Source organism: Mobula birostris, chromosome 5, assembly GCF_030028105.1.
Source record: "Mobula birostris isolate sMobBir1 chromosome 5, sMobBir1.hap1, whole genome shotgun sequence".
NCBI lineage: Eukaryota > Metazoa > Chordata > Chondrichthyes > Myliobatiformes > Myliobatidae > Mobula > Mobula birostris.
In genome coordinates this window covers 186,399,336-186,418,397 of record NC_092374.1, presented here as the reverse complement: position 1 = coordinate 186,418,397, position 19,062 = coordinate 186,399,336, and the positions used below count along the sequence as shown (strand labels likewise).

General features: G+C 46.2%; 1 protein-coding gene across 1 annotated transcript in view; it reads left to right on the top strand.

Moving 5' to 3' along the window:
* The window catches only part of LOC140197399 (uncharacterized), a 46,438-nt gene extending 43,011 nt beyond the window's left edge, over nucleotides 1–3,427 (top strand). The window contains exons 11-12 of the mRNA XM_072257356.1: nucleotides 593–624; nucleotides 2,781–3,427. Of these exons, the coding sequence (XP_072113457.1) occupies nucleotides 593–624; nucleotides 2,781–2,841 (93 nt within the window). The 3' untranslated portion in view covers nucleotides 2,842–3,427. The remainder of the gene's footprint in view (nucleotides 1–592; nucleotides 625–2,780) is intronic.
* Nucleotides 3,428–19,062: the final 15,635 nt, after the last annotated feature.

Here is a 19,062-nt window from a genome sequence, read left to right as displayed (position 1 = left end):
GTGGCCACCTTTTTAGGTACACTTGTACACCTGCTTGTTAATACAAATATCTACTCAGCCAATCATGTGGCAGGAACTCAATGCATAAAAGCATGCATTCCTGGTAAAGAGGTTCTTTCATCGTTCAAACTAAATGTCAGAATGGGGAAGAAATGAGATCTATGTGGTTTTGACCGTGGAATGATTGTTGGTGCCAGGTGGGGTGGTTTGAGTATCTCAGGAACTGCTGATTACCTGGTATTTTCATACATAACAACTTCTAGAGTTTACAGAGAATGGTGCTAATAAAAATCCAGTGAGTGATAGCTCTGTGGGCAGAAAAGCTTGTTAATGAGAGGGGTCAGAGGAGAATTGCCAGACTGTTTCACGCTGACAGGAAGGCAGTAGTAACTCAAATGAACACATATTACAACAGTGGTGTGCAGAAGAGCATCACTGAACACACAACACGTCAAATCTTGCCAAGTGGATGGGCTACGGTAGCAGAAGAAAATGAACATTCACTGATAGGAGATAGTTGTAACGTGACTGGAGTAAATGAGACAAATCAATAACAGGTGAAAGGATTACGAAACATCTTATTTTATTCCAGATAGAAGTGGTGAAAGAACTCGACTGCAGCAGGTAATTAATTGCTTTTAATTTGACATTATTGGTTTTTGATTGATGATCTAATACAAATTTATTATGAGCTCAGAATGTCACTGGTTGATTGAGTAAATTCAGAGTACACTTTCAGGCCGTGCTAATAGAATAATTCAGACAGAAACCAAAGGGGACATTGGATTAATTAGCAGCTCCACCCAGTAACCCACCCTTCCACAACCCCCACCACCATTTTATTGATTCCTGTCAGTCACCTACGTACAGACATTCCTGTACCTAGCATCACTTTGTGGATATATAATCAGTCCTATGGGATACATTTATATTTATTGTGTTTTTTTATTAGTGTTCTTTATCTTTTTTTTATTTACTGTTGTTTATCTTATTATTTTAGTTAGTGTCCTTTATCTTAGAGTGGTGGGGTGGGGACACATCTCCACCACAGGAGGTGTAAGGCACTCCTTCCCCCCAGTAGCCTGCAGGTCACCCTTGGGCAAGGTGCATCACCTGCTTAGCCCATCCTCCCCCCCACCGTCCACCTACTCCAGGGTCATGTGAAGTCGTGGGAGCAGGTGGTGGGTGGTCGTACAAGCAGACGGTGTGTATCACAAGTCCTGGTTATGCGACCACTGGCCCCAGGCAGACAATCTCTGAAGAGCATTGCTAACGGCTGGGGTCACACTGCCCAGAAGAGGGCAGTGATGAACCCGTTCTGTGGGAAAAATGTGCCTAGAACAATCATGGTCATGAAAAGACCATGATCGCCCACATCACATAACAAACGAATGTTCTTTATCGTTTTGAGTGTTTTTGTTTGGGCTGCGTCAGACCCGGAGTAACAATTGTTTTATCCTCCTTTACACATGTCACTGGAAATAACAATAAACAATCTTTAATTCTGTTTATAACATCACACCCCGCACTTGTGTCATATCCGAAAACGCTGCTGTATTCAGACATCCTAACTATTGTAGCTGAAACACAAGAGATCAGCGGATGCTGGAAGTCCATTCTAACGCACACACTCGATGCTGGAGGAACACATTAACTCAGCACCTAGCGAGAGGAATAAGTCCAAAGTAAATGTTTATTTAAAAGTAATATAACCCTGAGAGCCATTCTGTTGCGAACATACACAGTAAGTAGAAGAAACGCAATAGAATCAATGAAAGATCACACCCAGCAGATCGGACAGGCTACCAATGTGCAAGAGGCAACAAACTGTGTAAACAGAGAAAAAAGGAAAGAAAGAAACATGAGGAGATGAGTCCTTGAAAACGAGCCCATAGGTAGGAGCAGTCAGTGATGGAGTGAGTGATTTGGGGCCAAGACCCTTCATCAATAGTCTGTGTATTTATTGTAGTGAGGACATTTTCTGTTAAACTGGTGTCTCAATGATGGTGGGCTCACAGCTCCCGTGACCCAGTTTCAATCCTGACCTCTCCTCTCCTCTGTGTAGACGTTGCATGTTCACGCTGTGACCGTGGGATTCTGCTGGGTGCTCTGGTCTCCTCCCACATCCTGCGGGTTAGGGGTGGTTGGTAGGGTAACGAGTAACTGTAAACTGCACCCGTTGTGTGGTTGAGGGCTGGGACCTTGGGCAGGTTGATGGGAATGTGGGGAGAATTAAAGAAATTGAGGATTAGTATTAAATGGATGGTGGAGAGTTAGCACAGACTCGATGGGTCGAAGGGCCTGTTTCCGTGCTGTATCTCCCTCTGACAAAACTGATGTTGGCTCTGAATCAAGAATTCTCTCCAATTTACCGTCTCAGTCTTTATCTTGTCGAAATGTTAGCCACACATCGAAGAAATGGTTGTAGAATATTTATAGGAATAAATGAGACAAATTGTGTAACTAGTATAGAGACTGAACAATATTTTATTTCATTCTATGAAGAAATCAAAGGTTTTGGACTACAGCAAATAATTAATTTAGCTCAGTGTTGTAGATTGCTTTAACTGCTGACTGAACGGTGATTTAATGAGCTCAGAATGTCACTGATGGGCAGAGGAAATCCATAGCTTTCAGGCTGTGTTAGTAATCTCCTGGAAACATCTTTATAAGTTGTTAAACATGTTATATTTTGTGTTTATGGTTTTCTGTCTGAATTGATATTGTTCCTGTGGCATATCCTGTTACTGTATGTAACATGTGAAATATATTTCTTTCAGGGAAAGATATTTCATACCTGCGAAAGCCACTGAGAAGTTGGAACACAACTTTCATCTTTAGTCATTGTTACCGACCCTGTGATGACCTTTGCTGTCACACAGCTGCAAGTCAGACAGAGAGATGGCAGCAACCTTCAACCAATAGCAGTTATCATGATGAGCTTCAGTATGGGCCATATTATAACATGATTGGGTGACCGTGATGGTAACAGAGGGTGATAGAGTGAGAGGGATGGACAGTGGGGAGGTTGAAAGGAAGGGAGAGCACCAGGGTGTAAATGTGATTTGGGAGCTGGAGGGAGAGGCGTGAGAGAGTGGTTTGTGAAGGTGATTACAGGTGAGACAAATTGTGTCTTACAAAGACTGAACAATATTTTATTTCATTCTATGAAGAAATCAAAGGTTTGAGACTACAGCAAATAATTTAGCTCAGTTTTGTAGATTGTTTTAACTGCTGACTGAACACTGATTTAATGAGCTCAGAATGTCACTGATGGGCAGAGGAAGTCCACAACTTTCAAGCAGTATTAGTAATCTCACGGACACATCTTTATAAGTTGGTAAACATGTTACATTTTGTGCTTATGATTTTCTGTCTGAATCAATATTGTTCCTGTTGGATATCCAGTAACTGTAACTGTATGTAACAAGTCAAATATATTTCTTTCAGAGAAAGATAATTTCTTACCTGTTGAAGCCACTGAGAAGAGGGATCACAACTTTCATGTTAAGTCATTGTTACCGACCCTGTGACGAAGTTTGCCATCGCTCAGCTGCAAGTCAGACAGAGTGATGGCAGCAAACCTTCAACCAATAGTGCAGAATACATGGCCTTCAGCCCACAATGCTGTGCCAAACATGTATGTACTTTAGGAATTACCTAGGGTTACCTATAGTCCTCTATTTTTCTAAGCTCCATATACCTATCCAGGAGACTCTTAAAAGACCCTACCGTATCTGCCTCCACCACCGCTGCCGGCAACCCATCCCATGCACTCACCACTCTCTGCGTTTAAAACAAAACAAACAACTTGCCCCTGACATCTCTTCTGTACCTACTTCCAAGAACCTTAAAACTGTGTCTTCTTGTGTTAGCCATTCCAGCCCTGGGAAAAAGCCTCTGACTATCCACACAATCAATGCCTCTCATCGATAGTCATAGTCATAGTCATAGTCATAGTCATAGTCATACTTTATTGATCCCACGGGAAACATTGATGATCAATGTTTCAAACATGATCTGACCAATTCCTTATGGAATTAGTTTAATGTTTTGAAGTTACAAGATGTAACATAGGGGGCCCAAAATAGACTGCTGCAGAACGTCACTAGTCACCAGCAGCCAACCAGAAAAGGCTCCCCTTTATTCTTACTTTTTGACTCTTGCCAGCCAGCCAATCTTATATCCGTACTAGCATCTTTCCTATAATACCACGGGCTCTTATCTTGTTCGGCAGCATCTTATCAAAGGCCTTCTGAAAATCCAAGTAAACACTCCCCTTTATCTTGCCTGTATTTCCTCAAAGATTTCCAAAAGATTTCTTCAGCAAGATCTCCCCTAAGAAAACCATGCTGACTTCCAGCTATTTTATCGTGTGCCTCCAAGTACTCTAAAATCTTATCCTTGATAACAGTTTGTAACATCTTATCAACCAAAGAAATCAGGCCAACTGACATAATTTTTTTTCTTCTGCCTCCCCGCCTTCTTACATAGTGGAGTGACATTTGCAATTTGGCAGTCCTCTTGACCCATTCCAGAATCTAGTAGTTCTTGAAATATCACTATTAATGCCCCCGCGAACTCTTCTGCTACCTCTTTCATAACCCTGGGGTGTAGTCCATCTGATCCAGATGACTTAACTAAATTAACAACTTGCAGCTTCCCAAGGACCTTCTCTTTAGTAATGGCAACTACATTCACTTCTGCAAACTGATACTCTCGAATTTCTGGCATAATGGTGAAGAATGGTGCAAAATACTTACTCATTTTTATCTGACATTTACTTGTTCACCATTATTATCTCTACAGCATCATTTTCCCACACTTTGATATCCACTCTCACCTCTCTTTTTCTTTTAAACTTGAAAAAAATCTTTTATATTGTCGGCTAGCTTACCTTCATATTTAGTCTTTTTTGTCTTCTATTGGCTGCTTTCCTGAGGCAATGGAGGGGAGGCTAGTTTTTGTGATGGACAGCGCCGTGTCCACAACTCTGAAATCTTTTGCAGTTTAGTTCTGGCTTTTGCCCCCTGCCTTTCCAGTCCTGATGAAGGGTCCAAAACATCGACTGTTCGTTTTCCTCCATGGATGCTGCCTGACCTGCTGAGTTCCTCCAGCACTTTGTCCATGTTGCCATAACAAATGATGCATCCAGATAAGACACTTTCTATGGTGGGCAGAGTCAGTGGGACAAGCCAAATTTTCTCACATTTCCAAAGAAGCAGAGATGCTGGTTCACTTCCATCCTGGGGGTCAAAGCAACTGGACCAGGATGAGATATTGGTGACTTTTACACCAGGAACTTGAATCTGCCAACTATCTCCATGTCTGCACCGTCGATATAATGATACTGGTCGGAACTGGCTACCGGGAACACTCGGGTGCTGTGGGAGACACCGTTGGGAACTGGCTACCGGGAACACTTGGGTAGTGTGGAGATATTGTTGGGAACTGGCTACTGGGAACACTTGGATAGTGTGGTAGATACCATTGGGAACTGGCTACCGGCAACAATTGGGTAGTGTGGGAGACACCGTTGGGAACTGGCTACCGGGAACACTTGGGTAGTGTGGGAGACACCGTTGGGAACTGGCTACTGGGAACACTTGGGTAGTGTGGAGATATTGTTGGGAACTGGCTACTGGGAACACTTGGGTAGTGTGGGAGATATTGTTGGGAATTGGCTACCAGGAACACTTGGGTAGTGTGGGAGACACCGTTGGGAAATGGCTACCGGAAACACTTGGATAGTGTGGAAGACACCGTTGGGAACTGGCTACCGGAAACACTTGGGTAGTGTGAGAGATATTGTTGGGAACTGGCTATCGGAAACACTTGGGCAGTGTGAGATATATTGTTGGGAACTGGCTACCAGAAACGCTTGGGTAGTGTGGGAGATACCATTGGGAACTGGCTACCGGGAACACTTGGGTAGTGTGGGAGACACCGTTGGGAACTGGCTACTGGGAACACTTGGGTAGTGTGGGAGATACTGTTGGGAACTGGCTACTGGGAACACTTGGGTAGTGTGGAAGATATTGTTGGGAACTGGCTACTGGGAACACTTGGGTAGTGTGGGAGATATTGTTGGGAACTGGCTACCGGGAACACTCGGGTGCTGTGGGAGACACCGTTGGGAACTGGCTACCGGGAACACTTGGGTAGTGTGGAGATATTGTTGGGAACTGGCTACTGGGAACACTTGGGTAGTGTGGGAGATATTGTTGGGAATTGGCTACCAGGAACACTTGGGTAGTGTGGGAGACACCGTTGGGAAATGGCTACCGGAAACACTTGGATAGTGTGGAAGACACCGTTGGGAACTGGCTACCGGAAACACTTGGGTAGTGTGAGAGATATTGTTGGGAACTGGCTATCGGAAACACTTGGGCAGTGTGAGATATATTGTTGGGAACTGGCTACCAGAAACGCTTGGGTAGTGTGGGAGATACCATTGGGAACTGGCTACCGGGAACACTTGGGTAGTGTGGGAGACACCGTTGGGAACTGGCTACTGGGAACACTTGGGTAGTGTGGGAGATACTGTTGGGAACTGGCTACTGGGAACACTTGGGTAGTGTGGGAGATATTGTTGGGAACTGGCTACCGGGAACACTCGGGTGCTGTGGGAGACACCGTTGGGAACTGGCTACCGGGAACACTTGGGTAGTGTGGAGATATTGTTGGGAACTGGCTACTGGGAACACTTGGATAGTGTGGTAGATACCATTGGGAACTGGCTACCGGCAACAATTGGGTAGTGTGGGAGACACCGTTGGGAACTGGCTACCGGGAACACTTGGGTAGTGTGGGAGACACCGTTGGGAACTGGCTACTGGGAACACTTGGGTAGTGTGGAGATATTGTTGGGAACTGGCTACTGGGAACACTTGGGTAGTGTGGGAGATATTGTTGGGAACTGGCTACCAGGAACACTTGGGTAGTGTGGGAGACACCGTTGGGAAATGGCTACCGGAAACACTTGGATAGTGTGGAAGACACCGTTGGGAACTGGCTACCGGAAACACTTGGGTAGTGTGAGAGATATTGTTGGGAACTGGCTATCGGAAACACTTGGGCAGTGTGAGATATATTGTTGGGAACTGGCTACCAGAAACGCTTGGGTAGTGTGGGAGATACCATTGGGAACTGGCTACCGGGAACACTTGGGTAGTGTGGGAGACACCGTTGGGAACTGGCTACTGGGAACACTTGGGTAGTGTGGGAGATACTGTTGGGAACTGGCTACTGGGAACACTTGGGTAGTGTGGAAGATATTGTTGGGAACTGGCTACTGGGAACACTTGGGTAGTGTGGGAGATATTGTTGGGAACTGGCTACCGGAAACACTTGGGTAGTGTGGGAGATACCATTGGGAACTGGCTACCGGGAACACTTGGGTAGTGTGGGAGATACTGTTGGGAACTGGCTACTGGGAACACTTGGGTAGTGTGGGAGATATTGTTGGGAACTGGCTACTGGGAACACTTGGGTAGTGTGGGAGATATTGTTGGGAACTGGCTACTGGGAACACTTGGGTAGTGTGGGAGATACTGTTGGGAACTGGCTACCTGAAACACTTGGGTAGTGTGGGAGACACCATTGGGAACTGGCTACTGGGAACACTTGGGTAGTGTGGGAGATATTGTTAGGAACTGGCTACCTGAAACTCTTGGGTAGTGTGGGAGACACCGTTGGGAACTGGCTACCGGAAACACTTGGGCAGTGTGAGAGAACAGAGCTGGGCAATCCACGGAGGGATGATCCAGTCTTCCTGAACATGCTGATGGAAAAGCTGGGTTCAGCCCACCAAGAGGCAGGGAAATAAATCAGAAGCGAGGGAATAGTGGCTGTAGCAGATCTAACATCTGTGAAGATGCAGGGACCACTGACCAGGGCACCTAGCAAGGAACTACTTGAATGGAGATAGAAGGGTAAATAAGATGGTGTGTTACAGTGGTGGCATTTCCCACCATGGTAGGGAGTAGTGTCCCAGGAAGGAAGGAAGGGATGACAGTCACAGGCAGAAACCACAGTAGAATCTACTCTACCTACAGTGACTGCTGACCAGATTATAGAACTAATGAAGACAGCATCCAGGTCAGACACACAGCTATCAGCAGCTCCCTTTGTCAGTACGGGAGTACACACGAGCTTTAATAAGGGGCCAGCAACATGATATGTTAGTGGGCACAAGAGCTTCATACTCTATATCTCTCCTACACTTGCCCAAAACTGGAAAATCTAGTGAATGGGGGGAGAGAGGTAAACAATGAGTACAGAAAAAAGGAGCCTCATGGACTTGAGACAGAGGAAGCATGGTTTCCAGTGGATTTCTGCAGAAACAAGAAGGGTCTGTACTGCTTACTTACTGCCCATTATGTCACTGGTATTTAGGACAACAATGAAGGTCCTCTCTTTCCGTCTCAACTTGACCATCTTCTCTAGTGTGCCCCAGATGTGTTTCAGGGTCCTCATTTCTGCCTCCATGGTATGGCATCTGGTTGTCTATGGTCTCCTGTACTTCCTTCGTCCTCTGGGGGCCAATGAAGTACTGTCTTGATGATGGAGTTGGCAGCTCTTCTCATCAAGTGCCAAATCCATCTCCAACGTTTCCCAATGGTGATTGTGGCCATGTCCTCATGATGACACTGAAGGAATAGGGCGTGGTTGGGGATCTTTCTTGGCCAGAGATACAAAGGATCTTCTGGAGGATTGTGGTGTGGAATGACGACAGCTTGGCAAGGTCATTTCCTGTCACGCGTCAACATTCTGTCATGGTCATGGTCCGTGAAGTCCGCATTCCGGTTCACGGTCCAGTCCATCAACCCTTGCTCCAGGTTTTCCTGTCTACCCTGTTTCTGTTCCTGTTGCGCACTAATTGAGGCAGCTGATTCTTGTTGGGGCTGGCTGCATAAATGTCTCCAGAGACCAGGGTGTGGCTCCTGGATTGTTCTTGTCCTTACTTCTGGTATCCCTTCCCCTGCCTTCTGTTTCCTTGCCTGAAGTCTTGCCTTGTCTTGCCGGTAACTCTCGCCGAGCCTGAAGTTCTTGTCTCGCCTTGCATTGCCTGAAGCCTTGCCTTGTCTTGCTGGTAACTCTCGCCTCGTCTCGCCTGAAGTCTTGTCTTGGAGCCACCCTGAACCTAGCTCCCTTCCTGTCCCTTTCCTCCGTCAGGTAAATCAGGCCAGCTTGCCGTTATCCTGTGGTGGGTCCTGTCCCTTCCTGTCCCTTGCCTCCGTCAGGTAAGTCAGGCCAGATTGCTGTTACCCTGCGGTTGGTTCTGTCCCTTCCTGTCCCTCGCCTCTGTCGGGGGGAGATCCGCGCCCTGCCCAGGAGGAGCTTCAAGACCCCAAGTCTCTAGCCTCGCCTCACCTCGCTCCAAGCCAAGCTTCAGGACCCCAAGCCTCCAGTCTCTGGTCTCGAGCTTCGTCCTGCCTGCCAGCCAAGTCACGTCCTTGCCTAGTTCTGGGGTCCGAGCCAGAGGCAAGACCCAGGTTCTGGGTCCTTGTCCAGTCTCTGACTCGGAGTTCAAGCTGGGGCTCCTAGCTCTCTTGTCCAGTCCTGTTCTGGGTTTTCGTGTCCATGTCCTAGCCTTCACCCTGTATCCTAGTCCTGTCCCTAGTACTTCAGTGTCTGTGTCTTGCACTTTGGTCCGTCCCCAGCGCCCACCATATGACACGTACAAGGGTGCGGACAGAACACAGCTCTGGTACAGCTTCACCTTGGAGTGGACGCTGTCCTGGGGTTAAATGCACCAGGAAGGCAGGTTCTAGCATAGATTCAAGGAAGGAACAGAATGCGTGGACAGGTCAGTGTCAGCAAACACTCAAGATTCAGAAAACTGACAACATGGCCGCAGCCGCCCCTAACAGCAGAGACTAGAGCCAGGACATTTCGTCCAGCGGTTCGAGCTGAACAAGAACAGGATTGTCAATCAGTCAGAATAGACTGAATTCATATCGAAAAACCATATCAACCCACTCAAACAACACAGACATGAGAAGCAAGAGTCTGGACTGAAAAATGTCCCCAGAAGGATGAGTTGTTGTAAAGCAAGATTTGCAAAATCAAGCAGAGCCAGTTGGGACATTCTGTGCACCAGAGATCATGGGGTAATTAAGCTCTTGTCAAGGGCCAATAAAAGCAAGAGGCTGAAGCGGAACAGCCATTCTGTGAATGAACTGGAGGAACTCTGCAGGCCAGGCAACACCTATGCGAAAAAAGTGCTGAGTTCCTCCAGCATTTTGTGTGTGTTGCTCAGATTTCCAGCATCTGCAGATTTGCTCTTGTTGGAAGCTAAGGTAAGTTTCTGATAAGTTTATTTCTTTCTTTGATTATTAGTGTGTAGCCAGTGAGGGTAAGAATAGGATGATTTGGCAGATGAATGCAAGACTGAGAAACTCCTGAAGGGGACAGGGTTTCAGATTCCCGAATCTTTACCTCGGAGGTGTAGCATTAATTTCGAGAGGATGAGAATATAAAATCAAAGGTGTAATGCTGCGGCTTTATAAGACATTTGCCGGACCGCACCAGGAATATTGTGAGCAGTTGTGGGTTCCTTATCTAACAAAAGATGTACTGGCATTGTAGAGGGTTCAGAGGAGGTTCATGAGAATTATTCTGGGAAATTAAGGGTTTGAAGGCTCTGGGACTGCACTCACTGGAGCTTAGAAGAATGCAGGGGGATCTCATCGAAACTTATCGGATATTGAATGGCCAAGGCTGAGTGGATGTGGAGATGGTATTTCCTAAGCAACACACACAAAATGCTGGAGAACTCAGCAGGCCAGGCAGCATTTATGGAAATACGTAAACAGTTGGCGTTTCGGTCTGGGACCCTTCATTAGGTCTGGAAAAAGGATAAGTTAAAACAAGAAGATGGGGGGGGGGAGGAGGAAGTACAAGGTAATGGGTGATAACGGGAGGAGGGGGGCGAAGTAAAGAGCTGGGAAGCTGATAGGCTTAGGAGATAGAGGGCTGGAGAAGGGGGAATCTGCTAGGAGAGGGTGGAAGACCATGGAAGAAAGGGAAAGGGAAGGAGCACCAGAGAGGTAGGGGTAGGAGGCTACTCAGACAGAATATAAGGTGTTGTTCCTCCAACCTGAGCGTGACCTCATCATGGCAGTAGAAGAGGCTGACTGACATGTCGGAATGGGAATGGTAAGTAGAATTGAGGTGTGTAGCCACCGGGAGATCCTACTTTTTCTGGTGGATGGAGCATAGGTGCTTGGTGAAGTGGTCTCCCAATCCACATCAGGTCTCAAACGTCCACTATAGGATATTTCCTACAGTGGGGGAGTCTAGGACCAGAAGCCACAGCCTAACAATAGAGCTGTTGATTGGAAGGGTGAGGAGAAGGCAGGAGGATGGGAATGGGAATAGGAGTGGGAATAGGGTGGCATGCTAACACATCAGTCAGCTCAATGCCGTACAAAACCAGCAAACTGTCTTCAATTCCAGCTGCTGCCTAAGAAGTGTGTGTACGTTCTCCCCGTGATCGTGTGGCTTTCCTCCAGGCACTGTGCTTTCCTCCCACAGTCCGGAGACGTAGCGATTGGTAGGTTAATTGGTCATTGTGACTTGTCCTGTGATTAGTCTAGGATTGAATCAGGGAATTGCTGGGCGGCATCACTGGAAGTGGCAGTAGGGCTCATTCGACAATGTCAATAAGTGAATAGATAAATAACTCAGCTATGTATTTAAAGCGGAGGCTGATAGGTTTTTGATTAGTAAAGATGGGGAGAAGGCAGAATGGGGTTGGGAGAGATAATAAATCAGCCATGAGTGAGTGGCAGAGCAGACTTGACAGGTCAAACAGCCTAATTCTGCTTTGTCTTACAGTCTAACTGGAGGCAGGTGTGTATGGGGTGTCAGGGAGGGGTAGCACCTCTGGTGGGGGAACACGTCGCGTCCTTTTCAAGGCGGATAGTCCACCTTTGGTCCCCACCTGGCACTCAGCTCTCACCTGTGGCTCCCTGTAGCTGTTTGCATGCGACAGCGGCCACACCCCAGGCAACGGCTTCGACAAGCCGGCTAAACCAGGTGAGGGTGGCCGACGGGTCTCAAACCCTCAGTGTGATAGGGAGTTGTCTATCCCAGCATGTGAAGACAGACTCCGGCGGATTGAGCAGACGAGACCAATGGAAGGTCCAACGGTCAAGTAGGCGGTCTCTGCAAGCGTTGTGGAACATGTAGAACAGGACAAGACACAAGACGTCCTGGTCATCCACTGCGCCTAGTCCCATCTCCAGCCGTCTCAACTCTGTCTTGCCACTGGATCCAGATGAGAATTGGGAAGAGAGAGTGAGGCTGACGCTGCACAACTCTCCCTCACTTAAATCAAAATCACGCGCTAGTCTCAACACCATCATAATGGTGTCGAGGTCCTTATCGACATTGATGATGGATGAACACAACTGGAGGCAAGCACGAGTTTTCACTGGGATCTTGACTGGAGGTTCAGTGACAAGAAATTTGTTCTCTGCATTGGATACGTTCCTCCCTCCAAATAATGGGAATTCAGAATCGGGTTTATTGTCACTGACGCATTTCATGATATTTATAGTGTGACAGCAGCAGTACAGAACAAGTTATCAAAATCAAAATAAGTTACAAGCATAAATAGATATTGCAAAAGGGGGAAAACAGGTTGTGGGGATGTACACTGCTGATTCCTGGAATGCTGACTGTGCGTTTTTAATGCACCAGTGGAGGTTTAGCTGAGTCTTTGTGAATGGGGAGGTGTCCGAACCTACCTCCAGGAGTGTTTTGGAATGGTGGTGACTGTGAGCCTGGACAACATGGGCCATCATCTGATGGCTTGGGCAGAAGAACCCGTCAGTGTACTGTAGCATTCATACACACAAACACACACACACACACACACACACACACACACACACACACACACACACACACACACACACACACACACTAATAAACCCAGTGTGTGGGCAGAACTGCATTCTGGAGCCGAGTACACAGGGGCTGCATTTCTAATGAGCCATGCTTCATCTGTGACCTGACAAGCTCTTCCACCAAGATCTCACACCATGGGATCCATGGTGTTACCTGGATTGGAGAGCGTGCCTTACGAGAATAAGTTGAGTGAACTTGGCCTTTTCTCCTTGGAGCGACGGAGGACGAGAGGCGACCTGATAGAGGTGTATAAAATGATGAGAGGCATTGATCGTGCGGATAGTCAGAGGCTTTTTCCCAGGGCTGAAATGGCTAACACGAGGGAACATAGTTTTAAGGTGCTTGGAAATAGGTACTGAGGGGATGTCGGGGGTAAGATTTTTGCACAGAGGTGTGTGGAATGCACTGTCGGCAGCCGTGGTGGAGGTGGATACAACAGGGTCTTTTAAGGGACTCTTAGATGGGTACATGGAACTTAGAAAAATAGAGAGTTATGCACTAGGGAAATTCCAGGCAGATTCTAGAGTAGGTTACATGGTTAGCGCAACATTGTGGCCAAAGGGCCCTTTAGGGAATTTTGAGATGTTTAGTTAGATACATGAATGTGAGGGAAATTAAAGGATAGGGTCATTGTGTCAGCAGAAGTGATTAGTTTAATTGGCCATTTGGTAATTACTTTATCAACACTGCGGCAAGCAGCAGCCATCATCAAGGTCATGCTCTTTAGCTGCTGCTGCAATCAGGTAGAAGGTACAGGAGCCTCAGGACTCGCACCACCAGGTTCAAGAACAAGAACCCCTCAACCATCAGGCTCTTGAACAGAAGAGGATAACTACACTCCTCTATTGAGATGTTCCCATGACAACTGATCTCTCTTTCAGGACCCTTTATTTCAAGCTCTCATTATTTATTACTATTTGTTTATAGTTGCATTTCTACAGTTTGTCATCTTCTATGCTCTTGCCCTTCCATTGATCCTGTTTACAGTTACTATTCTATAGGTTGCTGAGTATGCCAGCAGGAAAAAGAATCCCAGGATTGTATGTGGTGACATGTATGCATCCTGATGACGCATTTTACTGTGACCTTTGAAGATAAAATTGTAATACCTTAGGTTCGTCCCTAAGTCAAAAGAGATGAGCTTCTGAATGAACTTGGGAACATGGCTCCCTTTGTAAAATCAGAAGTAACAAGCCTGGGTGTTATCCTTGGTTCAGATTTGAATTTTAAATCCCACATGAAGTGACCAGAGCACAATTACCACACTTAAGAACTATTGCAAAGGTACATTTGTTTGTTACATAATGATGGAAAAACTAATTCACACCTTTATATCAAATAGACTAGATTACTGCAATGTACTTTTACTGGCCTTCCAAAGCAATCTATTGACAAATTCAACTCATTCAGAACACTGTTTCGAGACATTTAACCAAAACCAGAATGAGGGAACTTCTCACTCCCAGACTACCTGCTCTATTGGCTTCCTGTAGCTTTCAGAATTGATTTTAAACTTCTCTTTCTTGTTTTTAAAGCTCGTAATGGTCTGTGACCAGAGTACACCACAGAATCATTTTCAGTTTATAATCCTGCTCGAGTTCTCAGGTCTTCTTCCACCAGTCTCTTAAATTTAAACAATCTGCCTCTGCCTGGCCTGCTGAGTTCCTCCAGCATGTTGTGTGTGTTGTTTGGAGTTTAATAAAAGGTACTGCAGTTTTTTTTTCTTTAAATGAGGTGAGGTGCTTTGGGTTTCATTTGTGAAACCTGCAGCATCTAAGGAGGGGAATAAAGAGGACTGCACATACCCCCCCCCCATCAAGGAACCTGTGTAGTTTCTCATCTCTATCAAAGATTATGCACATTTTATTTTTACACTTTAAAGGTTCATTTAAAGGTGAGTTGCTTCAGCATTTTGTGTGTCTGATGTCTCAATTAGCCAGTGCTGCAACATGCGAGCTTTTCTCTGCCTCCAGCCTAGAACACTCAGCAAGTCAGGGACTTTGGATGGGGCCGAGACCATCCCATTTGTCTCCCTGACCTCACAATTACTCCGCTCTGCAACGTGCCTTAAAATTTCACTCCATAGGTGGTAAAATGCACCCATAGCACTCTTTGTGGCCTTGCCTTCCACTCCCCACCAACCCAAAGCCTTTTAATTTGGTGAAAGATATCCTTCGGTCTGCCCGAAACTCGGTGATCTCCCAGCACGGCGAGATGTCCGTAAGGGAACGTTGCGACTAGCACATTCAGGCTGCGGAAGGTCACTCCGGAACTCGGTGCAGCCAGTGCAAAGGCAGAGTTTTGAGCGATGTGAACGCAGGGACTATTTAAAGGGAAATCACCTAAATGAGTCAATTGAGCAATGTCTGTTTCTTTAGCCTCTCCGAAGTTCACACTATGCAATGTACTGACCACGAACCTAAATGTTCTTTCTAAATGGTTTCTACCTTTGTATATGGAAACAACTTGGAAAATATGTAGCTCCGGTGGTAAATAGTTGCGTTGAGTTGTTTTATGATCTTGGGAATTTGGCTAGAATTAAATTGGGGCAACACACACAAAATGCTGGAGGAACTCAGCAGGCCAAGCAGCATCCAAGGAAGAGAGCACAGTCGATGGTTCAGGCCGAAACCCTTCATCAGTCTCGTCTCTAGGCTTCTTGGTCTTGAGGCAGCATGTGATGCTTGAAGCCTCACCAAACTCCCTCGGAGACAACAAAAAGCCAGATCACTCAATTGGCCTGATAACACAACACCAAAATATAGATCACAGGCTCCAACGTATTAGAACCAAATATGAAAGAAAAAGAAAGAACCATCTGCGGGATGTCACCATTGCCCATGTTGTTCGCTAGCACCATCTTCTGACTTACTTAAGCACATCATCTGTACAGGGGCAGAGGCTGCCGACAGCAGCTCGACAGAGTTCTCAGTCCTGGGCCACTCTGTAAGTTGTCCCCAGGTATGGTCTATCTTCTTGGTGTATCCTTCCTCTCCCAGGGATGAAGACTTTGGAGCTTCTGTAGCAGTGGTTTTTTACAGAATGAGATTGCTAGCCACATGCCCAACCCTCCTCCTTTCACAGCTGGGCTTGGGACCGTCCATGGCCAAGTTCTGAAGACCTACACCTCACTTTATCAACAGTTTCTGCCCCACTGCCCTCAGGATCGTGAGCTGAACTGAAAAACCTAACACTACCTCAGACAATAATTTTTCTATCTCTCTTTCACTCTCGCACTAGTGTCATTGTTGATTTTTGTACAAATGTGAGTTACGTATATATTAATGTTAACTCATGATTGTAATGTACTGTGCTGCTGCCTCAAACAGCCAATTTTCATGGCATTTATATCCTAAGTATGTTTGCATCTGATCAATGCAAAGCTGAAACCTGAGATGTTACATCGAAGGCAGCATCCCGGTAAGTCTCCTCCACATTGTCCCCAATGTATCACATCCTTCCTGTTGTGTGACAAATAGAACTGTACACAATACTCCACCATACTCAAAGTTTTATAAAGTTGCACCCTGACTTCCACACTCTATATTCTATAACCTGGCTATTGAGGGCCAGTGTCCCACGTATCTTCTTCATCACCTATCAACCCAACTTTCCACGTTGGTCCTTGTCAAATGCCTTATTGAAGCTCATGTTGTCTACATCAGCCACACCACCCTCATCAACCTACCTTGGTCCCTAACAGGCTCTGCTCTTTGCCTGGTTGCCCTCTCTCCATATCCTTATGAAATGACTTGAGAATTTTGTTAATCTTTCCTGCTGATATTATTTCATGACCTCTTTGTCCATCCAGTTTTTGTAAATACCACTCTCACTTACACATTCGATACTCCTGAAGGACCTTCGCCATTTTCAGTGTTCCTTCCCTGCCGAATGCTTCATTCAATCTTTATCGAACCCTCTTTAACCCTTTATCTCCAGAGTTATCTGGATTTGCCTTCCTTTCACATTGACCCGCAGCTCTCCCCATCTCAGAGTGTTGGGGATACACTCAGTGGCCACGTTATTAGGCACACCTGTACATCACTTCAACTGGTCAGGGAGAGTGAGGAGGTGATAGATAGGATCAACAGGCAAGTAGTCACACCGGGACCGCGGGAGACAGAGAAGTGCGTAACAGTCAGGAGAGGGAATGGCAAGAGTAAGATACTAGAGAGTACCCCAGTGGCTGACCCTGAACAATAAGCACTCCAGTTTGAGTACTGTTGGGGGGGTGACCTACATGGGGGAAGCAACAGTGGTCATGCCTCTGGCACAGAGCCTGGCCCTGTGGCTCAGAAGGGTAGGGAAAGGAAGAGGATGGAAGCAGTGATAGGGGACTCTACACGTAGGGGTTCAGACAGGCAATTCTGTGGATGCAGGGAAAAAAACAAGGATGGTAGTTTGCCTCCCAGGTGCCAGGGTCTGGGATGTTTCTGATCACGTCCACGAAATCCTGAAGTGGGAAGGAGAATAGTCAGAGGTTGTGGTACATATTGGTACCAACGACATAGGTAGGAAAAGGGAGGAGGTCCTGAAAACAGAACACAAGCAGTTAAGAAGGAAGTTGAGAAGCAGGACCACAAAGGTAGTAATCTCGGGATTACTGCCTGTGCCACGCAATAGTGAGTATAGGAATAGAATCAGGTGGAGGATAAATGCGAGGCTGAGGGATTGGAGCAGATTTCTGAATCACTGAGACCTCTTTTGGGGCAGGCGTGACCTGTACAAAAAGGACAGGTTGCATTTGAATCCCAAGGGGACCAATATCCTGGCAGGGAGGTTTGCTAAGGCTATTGGGGAGAGCTTATACTAGGATTGTTGGGGGTTGGGAACCAAACTGAAGAGACGGAGGAAGAGGCGGTTGGCTCACAAATAGAGGAAGCTTGTAGATAGTGTGAGAGGGAGGATAGGCAGGTGATAAGGAAGGGATGCGCTCAGACCGATGGTTTGAGATGTGTCCATTACAATGCAAGGAGTATTATGAACAAAGTGGATGAGCTTAGAGCATGAATCAGTACTTGGAGCTATGATATTGTGGTCATTACAGAGCCTTAGATGGCTCGGGGCAGGAATGGCTACTTAGAGTGCCAGGCTTTAGATGTTTCAGAAAGAACAGAGAGGGAGGCTAAAGAGGTGGGAGTGTGGCACTGTTGATCAGAGATAGTGTCACGGCTGCAGAAAAGATGGACATCATGGAGGGATTGTCTACGGAGTCTACGTGGGTGGAAGTTAGGAAAAGGAAGGGATCAATAAATCTACTGGGTGTTTTTTATAAGCCACCCAATAGTAAAAGCGACATTGAGATGAAGATAGGGAGACAGATTCTGGAAAGGTGTAATAATAACAGCGTTGGCGTGGTGGGAGATTTTAATTTCCCAAATATTGAATGGCATCTTCCAAGAGTGAGGGGTTTAGGTGGGGTGGAGTTTGTTAGGTGTGTTCAGGAAGGTTTCTTGACACAATATGTAGATAAGCCTACAAGAGGAGAGGCTGCACTTGATCTGCTATTGGGAAATGAACCTAGTCAGGCGTCAGGTCTCTCAGTGAGAGAGCATTTTGGAGATAGTGATCACAATTCTATCTCACTTACCATAGCATTGGAGAGGGATAGGAACAGACAAGTTAGGAAAGCATTTAATTGGAGTAAGGGGAAATATGAGGCTATCAGGCAGGAACTTGGAAGCAGAAATTGGGAACAGATGTTCTCAGGAAATTGTATGGCAGAAATGTGGCAAATGTTCAGGGGATATTTGCATGGAGGTCTGCATAGGTATGTTATAATGAGACAGGGAAAGGATGGGAGGGTACAGGAACCGTGGTGTACAAAGGCTGTTGTAAATCTAGTCAAGACGAAAAGCTTACGAAAGGTTCAAAAAACTAGGTAATGATAGAGATCTAGAAGATTATAAGGCTAGCAGGAAGGAGATTAAGAATGAAATTAGGAGAGCCAGAAGGGGCCATGAGAAGGCCTTGGTGGGCAGGATTAAGGAAAATATCAAGCATTCAACAAGTTTGTGAAGAGCAAGAGGATAAGACGTGAGAGAACAGGGCCAATCAAGTGTGTATGGAATCGGAGGAGATAGCAGAGGTACTTAATGAATACTTTGCTTCAGTATTCACTACAGAAAAGCATCTTGGTGA